We start from the raw sequence: 27,529 nt of genomic DNA, 5'->3' as shown, positions 1-27,529 counted from the left end.
AACCTTTAAATATTGATGCGAAATTGGTTTTGAACAAAATAGAGTGATAAAAAATAATTCATATAATCAATCTCAATTAGTCTTAAAGACTTAGTTATTATTGTCGTTGTATATATTTTAATTAATTATATGTAACTTCTATAGTAAACATTTAAGGAAAATTTATATTTTAGTTTTTAGATAATATAAGGGATGACAACGTGTAAAACACTTATCAAAATTATCTATATAAAATATTATTATAATTAATAATTTATATTTTTAAATTTAATAATTTTAGAAAAAAAAATGCTTAAAAAGCTTGTACTTTCAATTTTTTTTTTGCAATTATATCTCAATTTTTACCAATTATACTCTATTGTTGCCATGATGTTGCAGCTAACGCGGTATCTTTGTTAGTGAGATAATGGTTTTATTAATGGTAGGGTAAAATTTATCAGAGTTAAAAAGTTTAATTACTAATTTTTATAGTATAAGGCAGAATTACAAAAGTTTAAAAAATACATGATTTTTTTTGTAATTATCTCATATTTAAATTTAATATATTTTAATCATAAAAATTCAAAATAATGAATAATATTTTACACTAAAAATTAAAAAAAAAATATATAATTTTAAGCTTTAAAATGAGTTGATAAAAAAAAGAAAGTAAAGGAATTTTTAAAAATATTTAATTTGATTTGATCTTAAATTTTTAAAAATATTTTAAATATCTATTAAATATTATTTAGAAATCTGCGGCATAAATTAAATTTGATTCACCATAAAATAATCATATTCACTTATATATATATTTTTTTTATTTAAGTATGTAATATTTTCACGGTCAAATCGAACTCCTAATCTCACAGGTAAAGTCTACTTAAAATTAGCTCTACATTATTAATCCAATAACTTATATAACCATCTTTACTTTTATATATATGTATTTTAATCATAAAAATAAATTATATATTTTATATATTTATAAATATGAGGTGTATTATTATTTTTAAAAAAAATTAAAAAATATTTTTAGATTTTACACTTTAATACTTATGATTGTGGTTTAAATTTTTTAACATAACAATACAATAAGTTTTACTCTATTAATACTTTAAAGACAAAATTAAAATTCCACACAATTCCTCTCATTTCCTATTTTTCTTTTCCCCTTTGATCTTTTTCTAAACTCACCGGTGATTACCCTTACATTGGTTTTTTTTTTTTTTTTTAATTTTTTATAATAAAATCTTAGATTCGTGTTCGTTTAGAACAGAGTTGGATATTTCTCCTCAGTCTATGTGCCTTAAGAACATATCTAAAGGTCCTATTCTCTCCGTTATTAGCACTTTGTTTTCTCTTCTTAGCAGAATTTTGTTTTTTATTTTTATAATAGTTGGATATTTGAAATACAACGTTAATCATTAATTTCTTTTTTAGTTTGAGGTAGGGGTAAGTATTCGGTTCAAAATGAATCGAATCAAATTGAATTAAATTATCAAAACTGAATTACTATATTTTAGAACCGAACCGAACCGAAATAAATAAAAAACTGAATCGAACAGAACTGTTCTATTTCGGTTCGGTTCGATTCAAATCGATCAGTTTCGATTTTTGCTTATTTTTTAAATTAGACTTGATTTTTAAGTTATTTGATTTAATTTTAACCTTAGTTGGAACCTAATAACTATTAATTAATGAAATTTAGCAATTTATATATATAATTACATATAATTCATAAATTTCTCATAAAAATAAATTAATTCAAAAATAAAAAATATTATTCGGTTCGGTTCGGTTCAAATTGATTTTTTTCTCCAAAACCGAATTGAATCGAAATAACTGAATTTTTTGAAATACAAAATCGAACCGAACAAAATTATTAAATTTAAGATGGTTCAGTTCGATTTTTCGATTTAAACCGAATAGTGCTCACCCCTAATATGAGGACTTTAAATCTTTAAGTACGAGTAATATTTTTTTATTAATGAAATCTAGTAGTGCAATCTATTTCTCTATTATTGTTTAGTGATTTAATATCCTTTTGCAGATCACAAAGATAACAAGTTATTGAAAGGACAATATTATAGAAGGCTCCTTTAATTTTCCAAAACAGAAAAGGAAAAGTTACTATTTAAAAATTATTTTATTGTCATTAGATGATCTCAGAACAGAAAATTTTAATTGCTAATATATGTTTTTTTATAAAAAAAAATAATTATGCTATATTTAATTTATAATTCTTATCAATAAATTACAAAATTTTATTAAAAAAAAAGTTTAAAGATGATGTTTTAAAGTCCTCAAAGTGGCAATGTAAATTAAAATAATAATTATTTTTTAAAAAATGTATGGAATCTCTTAGTGTATAACGTTATGCACTCTTAATGTATAACTGACAAATTATTCACTCCACAAGCTATTGTGCATAATGAAAGCGTTAACTTACTAGAATTTATCAGAATGTGATTAGAAATGTTAAATTTTGCCAATGTGAGCATAGCCTGTGATTATGCTAGGGGAATTACAGGTGCCATGGCACCCTAGCTTAGTAAAAAAAAAATCCTTTACACAAGTGTTTTTACAAAAAGAAAATTATAAATATATATAAACATATTAAATTTCACTTTGGCCCCTAAAATTATTTGCTGTCTCCATTGAATATAATCTAATAGTCATGACACCTTTGTAATAATTTGAGAGTTAAAGTTTTGAATCACAGTATGATAAGTAGGCCTTAAGAGTTTATAGTGTCTTTGTTGATCTTAACGAGGGATTATTGAATGCACCTAGTGCATATGCATCCTCTATTTAAATATAAGGGTTCCATCTTCTTAAAATAGAGGAAAATTTGACTTCTTATTTCTAAGAAAACACTTTTTTTAGTGCTACCCATTCATTTAATAATTCTTTGATTTTAATAATTGATTCTGTCTTTTGAACTTTTTATTTTAATTTAATTTAGTTTTAATCATATATTCTAAACAAATTTTATATAATATTTGTTAATTATTTTTAAATAATAATTATATGTTATATTAATATAGCTATTATTACAAATTTAATTATTATCTTATGTGTTTTTATCTTTTTAAGATATATATTTAGAGTAGAGATATATGTTGTTGTAATTTATTTCATTTTATTTATTTTTTTTCATAATCTAACCAAACATGAGAATCATGCATTCCAAAAAAAAAATTGAAATTATATAAAAAAATAATAATATCATGTTGGTGTTGTAGGGATAATTCAGTGGTCAACATTTTATACATATCCTTTCGATCTATGGCGTTTGAGTTGTTATACCATAAAAAGTTTGAGTTGTATTTTACTAACAGTTTAAGCTTTTGGTACGGTGAGAAGCGCTTGATCTCACAATTGGCATTAGAGCTAAAATTATGAGTTTAAATTCCTAACAAGTGTTGGGGGATTAACACTGAATGGAGATAACAAGCACTCGGTGCTCCATATTAGATTTTTATTAATATATTTTTTTTCAAGAAAGCTACTTTTTCAAAAAAAAAATGTTCCAAATAAAAATATTGAATTTTGACAAAGAAATGCCTACTGGGAAAATAATACTGTAAATAGCTCGACTTGACATTTTGTAGTGTAATTAATCTTTTTAGCATAATTAATTGTAATTATCAAACATTCTTTTTAAAATTATTAATATATGGTATTTTCATAATTAATTATAATTATAAACGTAATTTTTAAAATTATTAATATATGGTAATTTCAATGAAAATGCTGTCTAGCAAGTCAACTTGCTGTAAAATTTTATCTTCACCATCATCCTATTTTAATGCCTTCCAATAAAAAAGATTTTGTTTGAGATGCTCATATCTCATTCTTTAATTTGTTTACTTCAATGCAATAAAATATATTTTTAGCAAGAAATCAAAACAAATTATGGTTATAATGATTAATTACACATGTTATGCTAATAATTGCAAATGGGTCCAGTCTAATATGAGTCCATTCGGAAATAATTAGGCTTTAATTGAAATTTGAATTCTAGATTGACTCAGTATAGTTGGTGGATTTACACTCTCGGAGGTTGAAATTAATCGTTGAGGCCAACTATTCTGCGAGTAGGTGAAAGCATACAAGCGTGTTTGTGGGGTAGCTAAGCAGATTTCTGTAGTGCCATTTTGCAGGATACGCAACAGCAGTGAGTTATTATTGTAAGGATATGGTTAAATTGGTAAGTTTTGGAAGGAAAACAAATGGAAATTAGATCAACCTCCACGTCAAACCAGGCTCAAAACCAGAAAATACTGCCTGTAGATATGTCAGAAAATGGCAATACATTATCTTTCTATTACCAGTTGACTTGCTCTTGGGTGTTGTATGTGGTGCTATTGTTGGTTAATCCAGAAGGGCTTTTCTTTAGAATTTCTTGCAGTTTTGCAATGTAAATATATAAATGGGCTCTAAAAAGTATGATTAAGTTCACAACTTAATATCTTTATGTGCATACAGTAGCAATAATTCTTCTCCCTCAGTTCTCAGAGATGAACTATTGATTTGCGTGTGACTTGCTGTATAGAAGTAGAAAAGCTTAATCTTTCTATTAATTATATATATATATATATATTTGGTTTTAGCTAGCTTGAGGTCCTTAGACAGACGAATCTTGAAGCAAGAATGGCAGGTGGAGGATTTACAGATACAGGAAACCTTAAAAGGGCTCATCTTTATGAATATAGAATAACAGGTCATTTCATTTTCGCTTGCGTTATTGCAGCTTCAGGGGGATCCCTTTTTGGGTATGATCTTGGTGTTTCAGGTAATTTTTCTTTTCTTCATTAGCTGTGAAGCTTTTGCCTCTTCTTTGGATTACAAATTCAGCTTAGTTTAGATCTGTTGCGGACTCTTTTCTTTTCTTACATGACTTTCTTTGAGATTTAGGAAAAGAATTACTGTTAATTTCAAAAGTTTTTAAGTTACTGATCTTCTGCGCTGGTTTCAGGTGGAGTCACTTCCATGGATGATTTCTTGAAGGAATTCTTCCCTACTGTGTATGAAAAGAAGCATGCACATCTTCACGAGACAGATTACTGTAAATATGATAACCAAATCCTCACCCTATTTACTTCCTCCCTGTACTTTGCAGCCCTTGTTGCCACATTTGGAGCCTCACATGTAACCAGAACTAGAGGCCGGAAAGCTAGCATCCTTGTCGGATCTACTAGCTTCTTTATTGGGGCAATTGTCAATGCATTTGCAAAGAATATTGCAATGCTGATCATAGGGAGATGTTTTCTTGGTGGAGGAATTGGATTTGGCAACCAGGTGAGCACAATTAATAGTGAGATCCAAGCCAAAAAAACAATGTTGTATTATCGTGTCCTCAATCTTCACCAGTAGTATTCTTACTGAGATCCTGCTTTCTCGTTGAAAATGGTGCAGGCTGTTCCCTTGTATCTTTCAGAAATGGCTCCTGCAAAAATCCGAGGAGCAGTTAACCAACTGTTTCAACTAACAACTTGTTTGGGGATCCTGGCTGCAAACTTTATAAATTATGGAACTGAAAAGATTCATCCATGGGGATGGAGGTTATCTCTTGGTTTGGCAACTCTTCCTGCTACAATAATGTTCGCTGGGGGAATTTTCCTTCCTGAGACTCCAAACAGTCTTATAGAACAAGGCAGGCTAGAAGAAGGAAGAAGAATACTGGAGAAAGTTAGGGGTACCACACAAGTTGATGCTGAGTTTGATGATCTTGTCGATGCAAGTAATGCAGCACGAGCCATAAAGCATCCTTTCAAGAATCTTCTTAAACGCAAGAATCGCCCACAGTTGGTGATTGGGGCTTTGGGAATTCCAGCATTCCAACAACTCACTGGAAATAACTCTATACTTTTCTATGCTCCAGTAATTTTTCAGAGTTTGGGTTTCAGCAATGATGCAGCTTTATTTTCATCTGTTATAACCAATGCAGCACTTGTTGTTGGTGCTCTAATGTCCATGGCTTTCGTGGACAAATTTGGCAGAAGAGCTTTCTTCTTGGAAGCCGGGGCTGAGATGTTCATCGTCATGGTAACTGAACCTTTTAGGCTTTTTACTTTCAACTCTCTCTGCATATATATATGTATGGAGTGCATATATCACTTTGATCATTTCTTTTTTGCAGGTAGCTGTGGGCATAACTTTGGCCTTGGATTTTGGAGATGGGAAACCAATCCCAAAAGGAACTGGCCTCTTCCTTGTGGTTGTCATATGTTTGTTTGTCTTGGCTTACGGACGGTCCTGGGGGCCTCTCGGCTGGCTAGTTCCGAGCGAGATCTTCCCCTTGGAGACAAGGTCGGCTGGCCAGAGTGTGGTGGTCTGTGTTAACATGATATTCACTGCTCTGGTAGGACAATGCTTCTTGGTGTCTCTTTGCCACCTTAAATATGGAATTTTCTTGCTGTTTGCTGGCCTGATCTTTGTCATGAGCTCCTTTATCTACTTCCTCCTGCCGGAAACGAAGCAAGTACCAATTGAGGAGATATATCTACTCTGGCAAAATCACTGGTTCTGGAGGAAAATAGTGCCAGACCAACAAAGGAAGTTGGGATCACAAGTCTAATTATCTTCTATAACGAGGAATGAAACGCATATTGTTCTACTTCATTTTCCATGAATTGTTCTACTATGTATTTTAATACTTATCCACGAATAATTGAGCCGTGCATTTTCATATATAAATCTTCTGCTCAACAAATTAAATTTTAAAATTTGGTCATTTTAGATATCAAAATGCTAACTCCAGAAGTTGCCTTCAAAAATTAAACAAAAATTAGCCAAAAAATAAAGAATTTGATTATATTAGCCTCAACTATTAAGCAAAAAGAGGAAAGAAAACATTTAGTACTGTTATGCAGCATGCTAGCAGCTTAGCAAGTTCAGAGGCTTCCCTGTGGTGCAGGATCCAGATAATGCTCAGTCAATCTTTCTTTCTTTTTGGGATTAGGATGACTTACATAAGCCTATATATTTTATAGTAATGGACATGTCTTTGTTTTCAAATAAAGCAATTAATGATGGTCTCTCTCTAGAAACTAGAAAGAGATTTCCCTCTTTGATTTTTCCTTTTTTTCTTTGAGACAAAGGTCTTCTTTGTTGTCGGTTCCTGATATCATCTCTTGCCCCTTCCGAGCAAATGCAGCTCTCCTCCTTTTGCCCAGACGTGAATCTCTCCCTCCCCACCTTCAGGCGGGGTTTGTATATAAATTTTATTGTATTTTTTAGAGTGTAGGTCTGTTTCTTCCTTGTGAGGGTATCTTTGTGTGTCTTGCAAAATTTAGTTTGGTTTTCCCTTTGCTTGTGGGTGCCTGCTGCAGATTTGCTACACAATTCAAAGAGGAATAGTAACTCAAGGGACGATCAAGACACCTCTTCTTGATGGTTCCCAGTCCTAAAGGCTAGATTAGAATCTTTAGCCAAGTTTGTCCTTGGTTTTGAGCGTTTCGATGCCTGTTTCAATATCCTCCTTTGACCTGGTTGATCTGTGCAGCGGCTGTGGTTATTGCATTTTTTCGGGTCATGCTCCAACATTAGCCGAGGTTTTTTTTTAAATGGGCTGTGGGCCTTTTTCTTATAATGCTGAATGTTGGGATGTAAGACTGGTTCTTTTAAACTAGGCTTGGGCATGTATTCTAATCTTAATGAAATATCCTCTATTTTTCCTTTTTTTTTTAAAAAAAATGTCATGCCTCTCGTCATAGTCATACAGCAACGAACTTGTAAATGAAAGCGATGTCGTTTTTGACTTTTTCTCACACTGGATTGGCGTAAAACAGATGGGGACCACTGTGTCAGTGTCCAGTGTCTGTAATGTACCCCACCCTTTTGTCTCTCAGCTTCCATTTCTGCTGAAGCTGACAGAAAGATATAACTGTGTATAATTAATAAATTCAACCAACCCAACCCCATCTCCAAGTTGCAAATGCCAAAAGGCCAAAAATCATACTCTAAAAAGGAGAGAACTTTTTTTTCTTTTTTCAGAAAAAAAAAAAATCAGTGAACAACAATGGCGATCTGCAAACAGTGCCGATGAAGATTCTCACCGATTTTTGCTTCTGTTCTAAAAGACTGTTTATATTTCTTTTAATGGGTTTAAGTTAAAAAGGAAAATTAGGTTAAGTCCCTAGAGTGATGAGCCAGAACTGAGCTTGTTAGGCACTTTTGTAAGCTAAAGCTCAAACCTTGGCCTTTTCGTCCTTGTCTACGACAAATTACTGAGGTTCGGGTATCTCTCATATTTTTCTCTTCTCAGCTTATATTACTTAAAATTAGTATTGTCGTATTGTGTATGATCACTTTGTGCCTGCTTGGCTGCCGAGAAAGTATTGCTCAACTCGGTTCAGTTTATTCTTAATTTCTTGCTTCTTTCAGTTTCTCCAGAACTTAAAGTAATTGCTTTTATTTTTAATCTTTTGTTTTGGTTGTTATGCTCTGTCAACTCTTTTTTTATTGCTTTTATTTGTTCCATGCAAGTCAAAATCTATAATTGGGGTCTTTCTTCGTTAATTTTCCCATTCTTTCTCTCTTTTTCTTCTATGAAATTGAAATTTTAGTCTGCAAGTACACTTTTTTCGGTTATGCAAATATGCCTGTTTTTGTATAAATTCATCTCGCTTACAATTTGCAATTGCTCTTTTTTTTTTCCCCTTTCTATTTCTTGATAGGAAGAAGTTATTTTCAATGATAAGCGGGTGATCCCTGTATTAGTTGTTAGTCAGTGCCTTTTCTGGTATGGAGTTCCAGTTCCAGTTCCAGTTTCATTTTCATAGGTTATCCCAAATTAAAATCCGAAGATGGCTTCTTGTGGTGGGGGCAGTGGCTATAACTCACATATTGTTTCAATCTCTATTGATTCCGTATGGAAATGCTCTCAGGTCTTTATTGCCTAGTGGCAACGATTTAATATATGATAAAAGCAGCTTTCCAATCCTACAATCTTCCACAAAGTCTCTGGTGGTTCGCAATCCTCTCACTGTTGATCCTTCAAGTTTCAGTAAAAGTTCCATCCTTGATGGGGTGGTGGTGAAAGATGCTGTCTCTTCAGGTGGCAGTGGATATGTTAGTCATGACACTGGATCACAGAGAAACAGTGGAAACACAGAGGGTGATTTTGCATCTGAGGATGAGGACGTGGACAATCCCATTGAGCTTGCAGTGGATGATGATGGAGATAGTGATGATTTTGTAGAGGAGGATCTGGACAATCCTATTGAGCTTGTTGTGGACAGAAATGTAAGTGATTTCTCATCTGGGAATGCAATGTATAGCAAAGGGAATTCTACATTGGAAAGCATCAAAAGTAAAAAAAGTAATTCTATCATGGAATTTTCCAGTAAGGGCAAACATGACCTTTCTCTTGATCAGGATGGCAAATCAAACCATGAAATTTCAACAGACAATAATCTGCCACAGAAAGAGTTGGGGCACATAATAATTGCGTTCAAATCACCTCTAATAGAACCAGAGGTAGTATCTTCATCAACAAACATCATTCATCCGAGATCAAATGGAAGTTCCTCTGTTGGTTCTGCTATCCAAAAAAATGATTATGCAACTTCAAAAAATAATTCTGCAAAGATGAATAATCCTAGCAGGAAAAAGATGAAGTGTGAGATGCCTCCAAAATCAATAACATTAATAGATGAGATGAACCGCATATTAGTGCGACATCGTCGGTCCTCACGTTCAATGGTATCATTTCTTGAGTAAAAAACGGAATCTTTCCATTGATGCTTTATTTAAAGACAGGAAATCTGAACAATTTTATATCTGCTTGTAGAGACCAAGATGGTCCTCCCACCGTGATCAGGAGATTTTGGCTGTAAGGTCACAGATTGAGAATGCTCCTGTTCTGGTGAATGATCAAGATCTTTATGCTTCTCTCTTTCAAAATGTTTCCAAATTTAAAAGGTAAGCCTAATTCATGGCATATGTCATTGGATCAATAAAAAAATTTTTGCTCTGCCTCTGCTCTGAACAGCTTTGTCCTCAGTTTTAATTCCTGCACCACCATCGCATTAAATGAAACATTGATTTGGTCTAGTGCCATGATATAGAAAGTGAATTAGAAGTTTAGAAGTTTAGAACATGATATAGAACTTGAAAGTATAAATTGCATTGGAAATTGAGTTCTATAATGAGTTATGAAATGCTGTGGAGGTTCCGTATAATTATGCATATGATCTTTGGATTGGGGATGGACTTGGATTGAATTTATTGGAACACAGCAGATGAGCTAACCTGGTTTAACGATGCTGAAATATTAGGTTTAGGTAGTACACAATTAGAATGGAGAATGGTGTGGTTTTGCCTTTTAACTTTGTATCTATTTGTGTATGGTGTCTTATTTTTGGGGATTAACCAATCACTGATATTCATTTTCTAGTCCTAATCAAACATAATGTCCTTGTGGTGATTAGTGCACTCTATTGTGGGACTGCTCTTATTCATATATATCTAAGTTCAGCCTGAAAACATAGGCAACTTGCAACATCTTAATATTTCATGCATAAATCACCTAATTTTATTGAACCTTACATCTATTCTCTCAATTTTTCTTTTTATGTTTTTTATTTATTTCTTTTTAATCTTTACACCTTGTATACTAGTTACCTAATGTGGTTGAACTAGACGGCTAGACCTATTTCTTTTAAAGGTCTCATATTTTTGCTTCATTTTTGTCTTAATTAGGGATATAAATGAGTTGAGATACTTGGATTCAGCCCACAAAATATTCAAATTCAATTCAGTTTTAATTTTAGCTGAGCTTGAACTCAAGTAGCATGTTGAGTCAATTTTTAAGTATTAAATGCTTAAGTAGTTAGAAGCCTAATCAAGTATTTAAGTTATATATATATATATGTTAGTAATCAATATATTTAGGGTGTTTTTGGTAGGAGGTTAAAAAATCAAAGGTTAACCCTTACAAGTTTTAACCTTTAATGAGGTTAATTATTAACTTATGGTGCCCCCAACAAAACCACACCCCCCCCCCCCTCCGGCGCGGCCGGGTTAACATTTAACCCCTCAAAAATGTATAAATATTAATGAGGTGAAAAGTTAACTTAGTCTCTTTTAAAATCCAAACAACATTAATGGGAGGTTAAAACGCCCTCAACAATTACTCCTTGTTTACCTCGTACCAAATGCCCTCTTAATGTTATGAATATGTAAATAATATTTTATGAGTTAGATCTAAAACAAGTTTATTCAAATTTATTTGAACTTTAATTTGAGATTTACATACAAGTTTACCTAATTTTGAATGGTGATCGAGTTGACTAAAAGTATTTCATTGGGTTGAGTTCATGCATGATCCAAGTAGTGGTACCATGGTTTTAAATAATGGTTGTCATATAATGTAACAATCGTTATTTACAAGCTTTGGAGGGCTCTGATACCTTTATTCTCATTATATATAGGCAAAAAATAACAATAATAAAATTGCAAGTGCAACAGCCGGAACTGTCAGTTACTCATGTGGCATTCTTTTTTTTTTTTTTTCTTTTTAGAGGGGCAGGCAGCTCATTTCTGTCTTTTGTTTCTCGTTTCTAGGAGTTTTCTCTTCTGTTTCTCACTTTCGTATTTTCTATCTTTTAACAAATCTTTCACTTATTGAGCTAAGTTCATCAATTAGTGAAGGTTTATTTGATATTTTGCAAAGGTTGAGTTATTTATCTTTGTTTTTGGTTTTTTTTGCTTATTTATTGAATAAAAATATGTTTTATGCTAGTTTGATGGGTTTAATATCTTTATTTGATGCATTTATACTTATCATTTAGTTGTTTATGTTAGTTGTACTTATATTTTTACATATCTATTTATTTCATTTATTTTGCAAATTTTTCAAAAAAAAAAAAAATGCATACCATTGCCTTATGGCCATTATAGGCCTATTTTTGTTATTCGCGACCACAATTTAAATCTATGAGTAGTACACTGTATTTATTTGACTCTGTTAAATTATACACCTAGTTTTGATGGTTTGATGATCAAATTGAACTGCTGGTGTAATTTTCTGACAGCATATAAATTTAAACCCAACTTTCTTTCATTTTCAGGAGTTATGAACTCATGGAACACACACTCAAAATCTATATATATAAGGACGGAAAGAAACCCATCTTTCATCTACCAATATTGAAGGGATTGTATGCCTCAGAGGGGTGGTTTATGAAACTGATGCAGGGAAGCAAGCATTTTATTGTGAAAGACCCTCGAAGGGCTCACCTGTTTTATATGCCATTCAGTTCTCGAATGCTGGAGTACACCCTTTATGTTCGTAACTCCCATAATAGGACAAATCTGCGCCAATATTTGAAGGAATACACACAGAAAATTGCAGCTAAATATCCTTATTGGAACAGAACTGGTGGGGCTGATCATTTTCTTGTAGCTTGCCATGATTGGGTATTCTCTCCATTTATTCTTTCTTTCTTTCTTTCTGTGTTTCTTTACTTTTATTGCTCATGATGCATATTCTTGTGCTAGGACTAGGATAGTGTTGGGGATTTAAGATGTGGTTGTAAACCCTGACAATGACAGTCCCCAATGGAACATCCCAAGGGTAAAAGTTTCAGATATTAACCATGACGTCTTAAAATTCAATCCTTTCTTTTTTCTTTTGGGGGGGGGGGGAACTACCCTCTAATTGCGTGGCATTACAATAAACTTAAATAAAAAAATGATATTGCATCAATTGTGATGCTTTGCGAGTTTTCTGAAGCCATTGAGAGAAAAGAAGGCTAGGGTCTTGTAAGCTTGTTATTTGTTAAGCAGAGTTGCTTTGATGCCATAAATAACTTTTATGAGAGATGGTTTGGGATAAAAAGGCTGCATTGAGCATTCTATTTTTGAACAAATTTACAGTACAGCAAGGAAGACAATTATAGAAGTCATTACATTGAAAGAATCATACCCTAATCTCTAGCGATAAATACAGAAAATCAGTCCATGTAAATGGTCAACTGCACTTTCTGCCATTGATTTGGTTTTCCTTTATTTTAGGCTCTAAGTTTTGTTTGTCTGATTCCTTGTTGAGTGAAAGAGGGGTATTCTTGTCAGTATTTAACTAAATGCTTAACTAACTGACATCATATTAGGGCATGTTACTGACACATGAGGATACTCAGGTTGCCTCGGTCATTAAAAATGAAATATGGGCAAGATGTAGTAATTTGGTCTGTTAAACTAAGTCTATACAAAATGACTAAAGCATATTTCTGAAGCAGCAGTTCTGTGATCCACTTTCATGGTTTTGCCCTACACTGATCTGAGTAAATCAAAGCATAGTGTGCGTTTGCCCATGCATTATGAGTCTTGCCTTCTATATTTGCTAGCCATCTAAGTCATATGATGCATGAAACTCTTAAAGGCTCCATATGAAACGAGGCACCACATGGAGCATTGCATCAAAGCCCTATGCAATGCTGATGTTACTGCAGGCTTCAAAATAGGGAGGGATGTGTCCCTTCCTGAAACGTACGTCCGGTCAGCCAGAAATCCTCTCCGGGATCTTGGAGGAAAACCACCTTCTCAGAGAAATATTCTTGCCTTCTATGCTGGTAGTATGCATGGCTATCTGCGACCAATCTTGTTGAAATACTGGAAAGACAAAGACCCTTCAATGAAGATCTTCGGTCCTATGCCTCCTGGTGTTGCAAGCAAAATGAATTACATCCAACACATGAAGAGCAGCAAGTACTGCATTTGCCCCAAGGGTTATGAGGTCAATAGCCCGAGAGTTGTTGAAGCTATCTTTTATGAGTGTGTACCTGTAATTATATCTGATAATTTTGTGCCACCGTTTTTTGAAGTCCTCAACTGGGGAGCATTCTCGGTAATCCTTGCAGAGAAAGACATTTCCAACCTGAAAGAAATATTACTTTCCATACCAGAAAAGAAGTATCTTGAGATGCAACTTGGAGTCAAGAAGGTTCAACGGCATTTTCTTTGGCATGCTAACCCAGTGAAGTACGATCTCTTTTACATGACCCTTCATTCAATTTGGTATAACAGAGTTTATCAGATAAAACCAAGATAAGAGCGCATCATTGACCAAGGTGGTAGGAAACTGTGAAGAATCCATCCCATTTCATTTCCTGTCAAGCTGTAGAGACTTCCGGTTAAATCTGAAAAACATGTAAAAGCTCATGTATCATATCATCTCGTGACGGTTTCTTTGTATAAAACTGTTCTCGTCTTGTAAAACAAAATTGTCCAAGGTTCTGGCAGACTTAGGGTTGGAATTTCTTCAGCAAAATAGTTAAGAATCACTTTTTCTGAATCAATGAACTTTAGTATACTAGTATATTCTCAAGTTCGAACTCCAAACATATGAAGATATCATTTTCCGACTAGGTAATTGGAAACTCAAACACCCAGATAAAATTTCTGCAAGTGCTTGAACCTTGTGGATGGCAAGAAAGCTTGATGGGATTGGAATATGTCACATTTCTTTTTGCACTTAAATTGTAGTCTTCTTCCTTTTGTCCATAACTTCGTATTGGCAAATTATTTGATGCACTCAGTGCATTAAAAAATAATATATGCATCACTTATAAAAAGTTAATAATTTCCTAAAGTTAAGAGAAGGATTCATAACTCTATGAGTGAGGTGTACATACACTAGAAATATTTAATAATTTACTTTTCATATTCTATATTTATAAAAGAATTGTTCCAAATATGTCACATGTCTCTCATCTTTCCTTTCTGACCGAAATATTATCACCCATAAATACATTTAATATAAGTTAAACTTTATATAAAAATTAATTTAATAAATTAAAATGTGTATAAAATTAATTAAAATATGTGTAATGAATGTACAAATTAATTAAAATTATGTATAATAAATGTATAAAACTAATTAAAATGTGCATTTTCATTTAAATTGATACTTATAATAGCAGCAACCTATTGCTCACATTCCTCTTCCATGTCTTTGCTTTAATTCTGTTGCTATTATTCCCAACATATTTATTGGCTTTTCTTTTATTTATTTATTTATTTGGAATTTCATGCTGCTTTAATATTTTCCTTTTCCTTTTTCTACATGGGTGCATTTGGATTTGGATATTCGTTGCCTTCTCATGTTGTTTCCTTGGGCTTGCCCTTGATTTTGTTTGTACCTCAGATAATGTCCACCAAGATTTAAAACTTGATCTCTCTAAATATTGATCATGTCTAGCTTATCATAAAGCTGCAATTATCATATAGGTGGTACAAAATTTTTTATTTGTTGAAGATGAGATTCAAACACCCAGATCCTGATTTAATAAAGAATTTCATTTTTTACATCAAGCTTTGTTTTTTAAATGTCATTTATCTTAAAAATTCAGATGAAGATATAACTAATATTTTTTCTTGCTTAAACTCAATCAATCGTGAATTCAAGACACTACATGTATAATTTTATGCGTAAACATACTTGGGCATTCACTTGTTATGATGTGTGATTTAATGGAACCTCATTCTGTGGAATTAACAGTTATTGATCTATCTCTGTTTAAACAACCGCAGTACCATTTGAAGAACTGATGTGATGAAACACTTCTTGCTGATTCTTTTGAGTTCTGCCCATTAATTAAAAACCAAATGAAAGAAAAATTAAAAAAAAATCAATTGATAGTCGTGTATAGCTAGCTGATGATGTGTATTTATATATGTACTTTTTTTAATCAGGTATGTATGTACTACTCCACAGCCAGCCTACCTTCATTATTCTTCATAAATATTCAGCAAATTAAGGTCTATAATGCCATGGCTAACCAGCTCTGCTACTGCATGGCACCCACAAATTTTCTACATCTCCTTTTCAATCTCCAACCACCTGAGTCCAAAACAAATTCACTTGCTCATCAATTTTTGTACTCCATTCAGATTGCCAGAAACCCAAAAGGACAATTCTGAAAAGAAAATGATAAAAAATCATGGAACCTCAAAGGTACATACAAGATGGAGGTTCCAGTGATACACAAATAGAGGTGCTAATTTGCATGGTTTTTGGGCCTCGCACAGAGTTACCATCAATATGAAGCCCTAGAAAACACTGTTTTGAAATCAAAATTGGTTGGATCGGTTCAATAAAAAAAAAATTATTTTAAAAAATAAAAAATATCAAATCTTGTCAGAATCGATCAAAATTTACCAAACTTGATCGACCCAGTGATGAGTCACATGAGCCAATCAGTTTTTGCAAAATTGGTGTAGGGGAAAAAAGGTTGTGCAAAAACCATGGTTAGTGTATAATTTTAATTCCCATGCATTATGGGGGCCTAAACCTATTGTCATTTTTGTTTTTAAGGCCCATCAATTTTCCCCCCACCCCCTCCCCTCCAAAAAAATGAAAATTGCTGATACATTAAATTTTGGTACGCCCAGAGTGACCCCAGGCCATTAACTAATGCCCTTAAATTCCCACCTTGAAAGTGCCCAACTACCCAGATGACATAATCAAAATGCATAAACATGACCAAATTAGCATAGCGTTTGGCAGATTAAGCATGGCAGAGTTTGCAAATCATCTCCACTGCTCTTTATCATTTGAGAAATTTATCTTGATGGTTACATTTATAAGGTGCATAGGTCGAAATTAGTTGTTTAATTGTAAAATAACATGGTCCATATTATCTGCCATGCTATCTGGTAGCAATGCAAGAACCTAGGTAGCATGGAAAATACTTAAGGAACCTAAAGATTGGAGAAACAAGAGAGGTCCTCAACATACACCTTTGAGCATGGGTGGCACATGACAGGCATATGAATGACCGAGAATAATTAAACTCTTTTACTAATAACTTTCATGTAAGAGAAAAATATAAGAAATATATCAGATGGCTCCACTCCTTTAATGGAGTCAATCATGCTTGTGATCAACTACTCTTTCAAAGCTGTACTCAACATTCAAGGAGGGTAAATTTTGATTTACATGAACGTTCAAGTAACTTCAATATGTTCCATTCATTAAAAATTAATATTCTAAAATGTAAATCATTGGTAAAAATATTTTTTATTAGGGTAAAAATATTTTTAAAAAAATCAAATTACTAAATGGGTCAAATGAAATTTTTTTATTAAGCAAATTAAGTACATTTTTTAATTCAAGATTATGAATCATTGAAATATAATTATGATGAAATATACAGATCATCAGGTTTATATGTGAATGATGAGTTTGAAAGCGACCATAGAAAGTTTACACATGGTTTGCCCTCTTGATTTGGCAACTAATTAAGAATCCCACTCAACTCAACCTACCAACAAAATAGTAGATAACCCACCCCACAAACAAGGAAATCATTTAGATTTTTCTTTTGTTTTCGGTAATATTAATTATTTTAATAGTTATTAATTATTTTAGTAATTATCAATTATTTTATCAACTATTAACTATTATATATTAACTATTAGTGATTAAGCTGTTTATATAACTATCAAAGTAAAAATATTCCGTAAAAATAATAAGAGAGATAGTTTTTCATAAACAACTTCCTCAACTTCTAAATACTACTATAAATATTATGTTACCGAATAATATAAATAAAAGAGGTAGTCAAAACACTAAACGCTACTTGAAAAATTATTACTAAATAGGGTCTTTGACTAAATCTGATTTATCATGGATTTAACACATAAAATATATAATGAGATATATTTATTAAATATATAATTCTTACATATTTATATTTTAAATTTATGATTGATGAAATTTAAACAAAAATTACCTTTAAAAGAAATGTGAATTACAGCATATTTCAACAAGAATAATTATGATCGCGAGGCCTTGTTAAGTTGTTAATTAAATAGAAAACTTTTTTATAAAAAAACAAAAAACCATAATTTTATGCTTTGAAGCTCGTGATAGTTTTTTATTAGAATTTATTAAAAAATATAAAATTAAGGAATATTTTTAATAAAATTAAATTGAATAGTGGGGAGTAGAGTTGAGTATTCAGTTCAAATCAAATCGAATTGAATTAACTGAATTATTATATTTTAGAAATCGAACAGAACTAAAATGAATAAAAAATCAAATCAAACCGAACCGAATCACTCTATTTTGGTTCGGTTTGAATATATTAGTCTTTTGAGTTTGGATAGATCTTTTAATTTATACTTAATTTTTAAGTTATTTAATCTGATTTTAACTTTGGTTTGAACTTAATAACCATTAATCAATGAAATTAAACAATTTATATATATAAAATTACATATAATTCATAAATTTCCTATAAAAATAAATTAATTTAAAAATCAATAAAATAATTTAGTTCAGTTCGATTCAATCGATTTTTTCTCTCTAAAATGAAACCAAACTCAAATTCTTAAAATATAAAATCGAATCGAACCGAATTATTTTAAAAATCAAATTAAATTACCGAATTAAAGTAATTTGATTCGATTTATTTGATTTAAATTGAATAGTGCTCACCTATAATAAAGGGAATGAAACCAACACTACCTAGTAGATTTTTGTTTTTTTTTTTTTTATCATAAAAATATTTCATTCAATAACAAAAGTACATTTACACACATTCTCCTGTAACAGTGAGAATAATTGGGAAGGACAATTACACAATCAATTTAGGGTTAATAAATTTAGTCTATCCATATTTATTACTCAGTTAATTCTCCTATTACCAGATCAAAGAATAAAGTGTAAAACAAAATCAAAATTACAAGATATAAAGGCTTTAATTACGTAGTAGATACTTGGAATTGAATTTGTAGGTATCGAATATTGAAAAGTTGCAGCTAATAAAAATGAAACTGTTGAGTAAATATATATATATATATATATATATATATATATATATATATATATGCCAGAGTCACTGTATCTGAAGAAAGATGACAACCGCAAGTCGGCAAGTGAAGTCGGCGCTTTGCACCGTGTTGCTAACACATGTATGACAGCATGCATGCAATGCATTCGCCAATGCTTTTGGGTCCATCTCTATGATGTATGATCCGTGTGACGTGATGATTTCTTTTGTTTTCTTTCAAGCTTTTCATTCTATGAACTAATCTAGGAGTGTGCAAACGGTCGGTTCGGTTCTGAACCGAACCGAACCGATAAAATTAAAAATTAAAAATTAAAAATTTTAAAAATTTAACCAAACAGATTGAGAAGAGAAAATCAAACCGAATCGAACTGATAAATTTTAGTTCTGTTCGGTTTTAAACCGATCAAATCGAAATTTATAAAATTTTATATTTTTAACATTAAATCTAAATAATAAAAACATAAAAACAAAAAAAATTAGAAATCAAAACTCAAAAATCTAAAGGTTCGGTTCGGTTTTCTTTGATTTCGATTCGATTCGATTCAATTTGATTCGATTTTTTTTTATTTCCTATATATATTTAATAATTTCGGTTCGGTTCGGTTTTTTTAATTTTTTTATGAAAATAACCGAACTGAACCGATTAACCGAAATTATCAAAATTATAAACCGAACCGAACCGATTAAATTTTAAAATGAAACCGATTGAACCGAATTAATCGGTTCGATTCAATTTTTCGGTTTAAACCGAAAACTGCTCTCCCCTAAACTAATCTGTTTTAGCTTCTACCACATAGATAAAACATTTTCTTTTTTAAGATGATAACATTTTCTTTGCACCTAATTAATATAGCATACATTTCTTGATATGAGAAGAAATACCAAACCCAACAAGTGTCGATTAATTAAGAGTTCCATTTCTAAATATTGCAAAGAATTTAAAGAATTCAAAAAACTTATAAGAATAGAGAGCTAGCTGTTTGATTAGTTAATTTTAATCTTTTTATAATGTTTGATCTTAATATAAATAATTCATTTCACACTTTACGAATTCTTATCTTAACTCGCTTATTTGCTTCATCCGTTCATCTCAAGAGTACTAGATATCAAGAGTACTATATATCGAACATTCATGAACTCATTTAATCTTTATAAGAGGTCATAAAAAATCCTATGTAGTCATAAAAAATATTTGTCCATCTAATTTATTCATTCACATTAATCAAGACTAAATTTATGTTTAGGCAATCTTAAAAATTTATCTCTAAATTAAATTTATTTTTGAATAATCTTAAATGTGGACTCCTTAACATTCGTTTAGTGTATTAAAATTATTATTCATAAAATAATCTAAAATAAAATCAGATTTCGATTGACAAAGAAGATCAATTAGAGGATAAATTATACTTATTTGTTGAAAGATAGAGTTAGTGAAAAGTATCATATGATATAAAACTCTAATGATTAAAATTTTTTATAAAATCACTGATCATATTTTTTAAATTAAATATTTTATATTTAATAATTTCAAAATTAAATGAATAATGTTATAAAATATCGTGCTTGTGACTGTGAATTCATATTAAATAATAAGTATACAAGTTTCCGATGAATACAAATTAAGCATTGAAATTAAGTAAGTTTTATTATTAAGATTTTCTTATTAGACCTAAATCACGATCTCGATTAGAGAAATTATTTATGTGGTGGGTTCGTGCCAAGGCTACATATAGAATTAATTAATTAATTAATACTTTACAAACAAGGTTGAATTACACATAATTAATTCAGAAATGTTGGAAATCTTTAAAGAAAAAAAGAACATGGTAATATTGAGTATCATTGCAACTACAACATAGAATTTATTTATTTATTTATAAATATAATTATATAGAGGTCGAGTTTATATGAAAATAAATATTAAATTAAATTTTTATATTTAAATTTGTAAATTATATATATATAATTAATTATATATATATTTTTATATAAATATTAATTTAATAATAATTAAATTCATTATTATATAAATTTTAATTTATATTAAATATAACTTTTATTTTATTTTAATCAAATTTAATGATCCAAATAAAAATATAGAGAGGGCTATATTAATTAATGACCTAGACAGACGCACCCACATAAAAATTTTAATCAATCATCACGTTGCAAAATTCTACAGATCGAAGATTAAGAGTAAATACCCTTTTACTTCAACTGTTACGTGGCTTTTACTTGTTTGTATATGCCTTTATACGTTGACTGTAGCTTTGGATATCTGCATGAGCACCATTTTTTTATTATTTTTTTATATTGTATAGTATCTCATTTTAATAAATTAAAATTAATTTTATTTACATCAAATTCATTTATTAAGAGGTGAAGTTCTCAATAGATATTATCTCATTCATAAAAATATTTTGTATAAATATCTCATAATTTTTTTTTTACTTTTTTATCTTAAAAGTCAAAGATGTAATAAATGAATAATACCGTGTATAAATATGAAGATAAGATATTAAATGTAATGATAGTTAGACTTATTGATATTTAATTTTTAATTATAAGGCGGATTTTAAATTAAAACCTAATTAAATCCTATTTAATTCAAATTAAAAAAAAATAAATTGAAATAAATCAAAATTAATTTTATCAAAACTAATATTTAACTTGATTATAATCAATTAATTTAATTTTACATTAAATAAGATATTTTTAAAAAAAATAATAATAATAAATTTTAATTAAAAAATATAATTAAATTTAAAATTGGACTAAAATCGAAATTAAGTATATATATATATATTTATAAGTAGAAGTCAATAAGTCCCAAACCGACTACGAAATACACAAGCTGCACCACTGACACATGCAGAGGAAACAAAAGAAATTCAAACTTGCTAGCCACACAGATTACAAAGTTTATGAAACCAAGAAAGGGGAAAAATAAACAACTGATTTTTTTTTTTTTAATAAAATGATAGGAAAATGAGGACATAAAATTAATATCTATCAAATAAATAATATATTTTTTATCATAAGCAACTGAAGGTAGGAGGCGATAGCGTTGAATATCCTACATTGTGACGGAGCCACTTGAGGACTAGCTAGGCCACGGCCCCAAGGACTCCCCACAAAAGATATAGATAATTCTTATATTTTTCTTTTAATTTATGAGTATTTTAAATTATTTTATTTAAAAATTGAAATAAATTTATTTATATTACACTAAATCTTGTCATTGTTAATCTAGAAAAAAAATATCTTTCTATCATTGATTTTATGCTTCTTTTCATTTATGGATTTAAAAATTTTAAAATAATAATTATCTAATGCAATTTTACTTTAAATTAAGGTAATATTTATTGAATATGTGATATTATAAATAAGATAATCATTTTAAAATAAAAAGACATATATATATATATATATTAATTTAACATAATTTGAAAATGAAAAAAATAATTTACTTTAAATTTTATGCGTGTGAAAAAAAAGAAATTCATCAGCCATGAGCGTAGAGTACGGACCGATCAAAACAGTAATTATTATGTGATGTTTGTAAAATAAATAAATAAATAAATAAATAGTTGTGATTTATACAAATTCCGTACGTATTTAATTACTGATGCAAATGTGAAGGGCCCTTGATTGGACTTGAACATTATCTTGCCTGTACTTAAATATCCTTCACTCTAGAGAAGAGAAGGACAACCATACAAGGACTAAATTTGATAAAACAAAACATACAAGGACTAAAACCAAAAATTTTTGGAACCCTCTAATTAATTTATTAATTAGTATTAATTAATTAGTTGACTATCAAATCGGCAGCCTTTGTTTTTATTTATTTATTCTCATTAAATTTCATATGTGAAAATTTTCTTTTTAAGATGAGAAGTTAGAAAATGTTGGATTTTATCTATTTTGGAAATTTTCTTGGTGGTAAGGAAGTTATGTATCCATGGTTAAAATAATCAAGACTCAATTATTCAATTTATTGCCAATAAGAGAGATGGGTATTTCCATTATTATCTTACTCATATATGATATTTTATTAAAAAAAATTAAATACATCAATAAATATTAAGTGTAGTAGTAAGGTTCATTAACTATTAAGAAAAGAGTTTATACTCTCGATAAGAGAATTTACGTTAAATTAAAAAAAATAATTAAAATAAATATTTATGAACTCGAAAGAATTAATATTTTATGGATAGTAAAATGCTATTGGGAAAAATGTGATGAATTAAAAAAAAATGAATTTAATATTTTTGTCTCTCTCTAGTAAATTAAACCTAGGAAAATTTGCTGAAATTCCCATTTCTTTCATAGGATTAAATTATATTATCCTGTGAATGGACCATCGATGAAAGTGCAATTTTTGCTGTTATCCCTTGTATCTTATCGCCCCATTCCTCCTCCAAAAAAGAAGAAGAGTGGATATTAGGGAAGAAAAAGATTGTTCTGTTGCAGGGTAGGAAGATGGGTACAAAATCAACCTATAGCTAGCTTACCTCCTAATATATTTTAGCAATTTGTAATTCTACTAATTAAGAACCCTAATTCCAAATAACACAACATCCCTTATTAGTTCAGTCTTAGCTAAAATTAAGGTGTTGTTTTGATTAGCATGACAAGTTAATAAGGCAGGCAATGAACTATTAATAGCGACACATATTTATGTTGAGAAAAAGAATTTGGTAAATAAAGGAAATAAATCACAGAAAATGGTAGTATTTAAGTGGAGTGAGAAGGCCTAGCCCATTCTATCATGGAGAAATACCACTGCCCACTACTACCCCCAGTCGGCTGTGCCAGGCTGCCAGCTGTGTCTGTGACCACCTCCACCTCTGATTCTAGGGCGAATCCTGTACCCCCTTCCTTTCTCTTTCTATCTACACACGTAATAATTTAATATTCTAAATAATTTTATTCATTTAATTTCTAACTTAAAATTGATCTTCGCGGCTTCACACGTTTTCCTTTCATTTTTAACCCATCTTCTCCGCTCTAATGACTGTGTTCTCTATAAAGACCCCCCAGTAACGCTTACCTTTCTTCCTGCATTTATGAACATATCACACTGAGAAATTTGCTTTCTGGGTTTTTATACTAAAACCAACACTCCAACTCTCTACTTAACGTCTTCATATCGTCAAAAATGGCTGACCCCATAAGAGCAATCTCTAACTCCGAGACTGACTCCAGTTTTAACTCTTCCTATTCCTCCTCTTCTCCACCTCCCTCTTCTCCGTCTTCATTCGGATTATCCCCAAACCCAGTGAATAAACCCGATCCGGAAGAGAATCCTAGGAGGCCTAAGAGGGCTAGGGACAATAGCAAACATTCGGTGTACAGAGGAGTCCGAATGCGGACGTGGGGCAAGTGGGTATCGGAGATCCGGGAGCCCAGGAAGAAGAATCGGATCTGGCTCGGCACTTTCTCCACACCGGAAATGGCGGCACGTGCCCACGACGTGGCTGCTTTGAGCATTAAAGGAAACTCAGCGATCCTCAACTTCCCGGAACTGGCTGGCTCGCTGCCTCGACCTACTTCCAACTCCCCAAGAGACGTCCAAGCCGCCGCAGCTAAAGCCGCTTCAATGGACTTCAGCATTAGCAACAGTAACGACGACGACAACCACCCTCACCGCGACCACTGCAACAACTGCACTAGTAACAATAATGCATCATCATCATCATCATCGTCAACAACGCTGACGCAATTTTCATCCTCAACGGCAGAGGTGACGTCATCACCCTGTTACGTGGCAACACCTGACGAGCTGAGCGAGATAGTAGAGTTACCGAGTCTGGGGTCGAGTTTGGAAGAATCGCTCGAGTTGAGGGACGAGTTCGTGTTCGGCGACCCGTGGCTATATAATCTACCGTGTTACGAGGATTATAGTGGAGACAACGGGTATTTTAGTGATCACCAGTTACCAGTAATGCCAGAAAGCGTGATTACCAGTAGTTTTGAGGTTCTTTTGTGGGATAATTAGTGTGTTTAATTACTCCTTTTTTTTTCTTTTTGTTATATATATTTTTGGGATTTTGTTATTGTGAGAAGCCCTTTTTCAAATTTTTCTTATTGAAGGGCTGAAAATACCTTTCTTGCTTGTCAAGTTCTTGTTTTCTTGTGGTTTTATGCTCTTTTGCTTTCTTTCTTTTGGGTATTAAACAACTTTCTCTGGGCATATCTTAATTGTCAAAAACCTTTCTCTTTAGGCTAAAAACATGTTTGGACTTGTTTAGAATCATAGAATTGTATTAAACCCTGAAACTAAAACCCCATTAAAGCCAGCTACTTCCTTTGTTTGATCCTTTGCTTTTCTAAAACTAAAGAAATTCATTCTGGTTAAAGTTTGGTACTTTTCTTTTCTTGTGCTAAAGAGGTATATGCAACATTTCCTAATCCTTAATTAGTTAGCCATCTATTTCTGCATATTATTAAAATATATTCTTCTATTATTTGTTGGATGGGCTTATTATTGAATTGACAATTGCACTTCAACTACCATATTTGAGGCATGGTCATTGGGCATGGTGTCCTATTTATGTATGCATGTTCTCTTTAGGTGTGTTCTATTGTTTTTAATGTTAAGTGTGCCACAAGATTATACCAACAGTTTATAGGTATAATAATAATAATAATAATTTGAGATCCTAATCGGTTGTTAAGATTTTTTTTTCCAATTTTTAGTCAATTATTCTTGTTCCTATTTCATTAATTAGTCCTTTTAATAGATTTGAAAATAAAATGTTATCGATGTTAGAGTCTTGATAGGGCATCTGGTGCAACCGTTATATATATAACGATTTAATTATAATCATTATCATTGATTATGGTGAGACTCATCACAATTAATAATTTTAATAAAATTATTATACATAATCATTGTACATATATTAATTTCATTGTATAATTTTTCATAAATAGGTAAAGTTATAGAAAATTCGAACTCATATAAGAAAAAATTTATATACTTTATATATATATTAAATTAATTCTGCATATATTTTGATACAAATATCTAATTTAATGAGAGCTTATTTTTATATGAATTCGAACTTATATTATACGTATTCTTAAAAAAGATAATAATTAATCAATTAATAAGTACCATCTCAATTAATTATTTTTAAAATTATATATATTTTAATTAATTTCATATAAATATTTAATTTAATAATTATAAACTCGTTTTATTAGATGTAGCTGTATATCTTTATATTTATTTGTGAATACTCATTAAAGCCCCACCAATCTTATCTGCTTATTAACATAATTAAGGCATTCCTACTTGCTTTTGGATGGTTTTCATAATTTCTTCTTTATCCTTCTCACTTCAAACACCACAAGGTTTAATTTAGAAAAATAAAAACTTGGAATTTGGTAAAAATCCAGATATATAGAACAATCACAAAATTCTCAAGTCCTCAGTTCCCCCACCTTGGTTGATTTTATAAGCTGAATAATTATTTTAGTAGTTAAATTAATATAAGAGTCAAAGCATGGTGACCCATTGCCTAGCTGTAGGATACTAAGATATGAGAAGAAAATGCAAAAGGATACAATACCTTTGTCTTTTTATTTATTTATTTGGATATTTTTAACAATTAATTAATACTCATTTATTTATTAATATTTTTATGTCTCAATCAATATTATTTTATGTGATTGAATCGAATCGAGATAAAATAAGATTATTTCATCAAGTTAACCATTAGACTATCACATTTGGTGGTGAACTCATTAGCTTGAGCTCTCTGCAGTACCTTTTTATAAGATAAAGCTACATTCTAATTTAATGCAGGACCAAAATCACAAGTCTAATAATAATTAATTGAACAAATTTTGATTAAAAAAAAAAGTAGGGTTTTTTCCTTGCATATAAAATTAACCATCATGCACGAGGAATGACTATGAGACATTAATTTAAATCTGTAACCACTCACACGTGCATCTTTAATTACAGAGTTGACCCTTGATTGCTTAATTATATATAATTTACTCGAAAATCACAGCTTAATCAGGCATTTGGTATTTGCAAGAATTCATGCGTACAAGTAATTAATATATTTTAATTCACCGAATGTAAATAATTAATATAATTTATTTAAATATTTTATAAGGTAATTTATAAATTACGCTTCCATGTATGCCAAAACCTATAACTTAAATTAATATAATAGACTAAAAGATTAAAATATTTTTAAATTTAATTTAAAATAATTACGTCATTAATGATCTTATAATTTAAATTAATAGACAGTAGACTGAACTGCACTTAGGAAACAGGCATCCACAACGTATTCATGGCTAAGACAGAGTGTAAGCAAGTATATATAATAAATAATGTAAAATTTCACCAATAATTAATATTATCATATATGTCAAAATATTTAATGTAACTCGATATTAATTGGTATTTACTTTAATTAATACAAATATTAATTGTCCAAGAATTACTCTAATTAAAGTAAATCCTAACTCTAATTATATAAGAATACTTTATAAGTATACTAGATTAAAGCTTTGATATGTATATATATAAGCTGGCATTATCTCTACCTGTAAGGTCACACACATTTTTTTTCTATAAAATCAGATATATCAGGGTTATCTCAAGAAAGTATTCCATCACTAAAATTTTGTGTGTGAATCAAGAAGGGTTAAGAGGGAGAAATCATTTTATTGAATCAAATGATCTCTCTCAATTATTAGTATGGTAC

At 30.6% G+C, this 27,529-nt stretch overlaps 3 protein-coding genes and 1 pseudogene across 4 annotated transcripts; 3 read left to right on the top strand and 1 right to left on the bottom strand.

Annotated features, from left to right (window-relative positions):
- The first annotated feature begins 4,107 nt into the window (after positions 1-4,107).
- Positions 4,108-6,684, top strand: LOC110638980 (sugar transport protein 14). The gene is made up of 4 exons (XM_021789724.2): positions 4,108-4,780; positions 4,964-5,286; positions 5,404-6,033; positions 6,128-6,684. The coding sequence occupies exons 1-4, from the start codon at positions 4,639-4,641 to the stop codon at positions 6,563-6,565; spliced, it is 1,533 nt and encodes a 510-aa protein (XP_021645416.2). The 5' UTR covers positions 4,108-4,638; the 3' UTR covers positions 6,566-6,684.
- A 1,199-nt stretch (positions 6,685-7,883) lies between these two features.
- Positions 7,884-14,291, top strand: LOC110638966 (uncharacterized). Of its 2 annotated transcripts, none has more exons than XM_058146028.1 (4): positions 7,884-8,221; positions 8,667-9,693; positions 9,782-9,912; positions 12,063-14,291. In XM_058146028.1, exons 2-4 carry the CDS (start codon positions 8,734-8,736, stop codon positions 12,472-12,474), a joined length of 1,503 nt encoding a protein of 500 aa, XP_058002011.1. In that variant the 5' UTR covers positions 7,884-8,221; positions 8,667-8,733; the 3' UTR covers positions 12,475-14,291. The 2 variants fall into 2 exon arrangements, with proteins under 2 accessions (XP_058002011.1, XP_058002012.1); XM_058146029.1 differs by having other exon boundaries at positions 7,884-8,227.
- On the bottom strand, positions 13,746-14,002 carry LOC110638978 (uncharacterized; annotated as a pseudogene).
- Positions 14,292-23,742: 9,451 nt separating the features above from the next.
- LOC110638972 (ethylene-responsive transcription factor TINY) lies at positions 23,743-25,156 on the top strand. The gene has a single exon (XM_021789719.2). It carries the CDS (start codon positions 23,956-23,958, stop codon positions 24,793-24,795), a length of 840 nt encoding a protein of 279 aa, XP_021645411.2. The 5' UTR covers positions 23,743-23,955; the 3' UTR covers positions 24,796-25,156.
- The last annotated feature ends 2,373 nt before the right edge of the window (positions 25,157-27,529 follow it).

The sequence above is a fragment of the Hevea brasiliensis genome, chromosome 4 (assembly GCF_030052815.1).
Source record: "Hevea brasiliensis isolate MT/VB/25A 57/8 chromosome 4, ASM3005281v1, whole genome shotgun sequence".
NCBI classification, from domain to species: domain Eukaryota; kingdom Viridiplantae; phylum Streptophyta; class Magnoliopsida; order Malpighiales; family Euphorbiaceae; genus Hevea; species Hevea brasiliensis.
Note: the sequence above shows the minus strand (reverse complement) of the source record. Positions and strands in the feature narration are given on the sequence as shown.

Excerpts from the sequence above, each read along its gene's own strand:
- LOC110638980 (XM_021789724.2), top strand. The coding sequence starts at position 4,639 with ATGGCAGGTGGAGGATTTACAGATACAGGAAACCTTAAAAGGGCTCAT. Across the intron at positions 4,781-4,963 it reads GTATGATCTTGGTGTTTCAG|GTGGAGTCACTTCCATGGAT; the intron begins GTAATTTTTCTT and ends CGCTGGTTTCAG. Across the intron at positions 5,287-5,403 it reads GAATTGGATTTGGCAACCAG|GCTGTTCCCTTGTATCTTTC; the intron begins GTGAGCACAATT and ends AAAATGGTGCAG.
- LOC110638966 (XM_058146028.1), top strand. The coding sequence starts at position 8,734 with ATGGAGTTCCAGTTCCAGTTCCAGTTTCATTTTCATAGGTTATCCCAA. Across the intron at positions 9,694-9,781 it reads GTCGGTCCTCACGTTCAATG|AGACCAAGATGGTCCTCCCA; the intron begins GTATCATTTCTT and ends ATCTGCTTGTAG. Across the intron at positions 9,913-12,062 it reads AATGTTTCCAAATTTAAAAG|GAGTTATGAACTCATGGAAC; the intron begins GTAAGCCTAATT and ends TTTCATTTTCAG.
- LOC110638972 (XM_021789719.2), top strand. The coding sequence starts at position 23,956 with ATGGCTGACCCCATAAGAGCAATCTCTAACTCCGAGACTGACTCCAGT.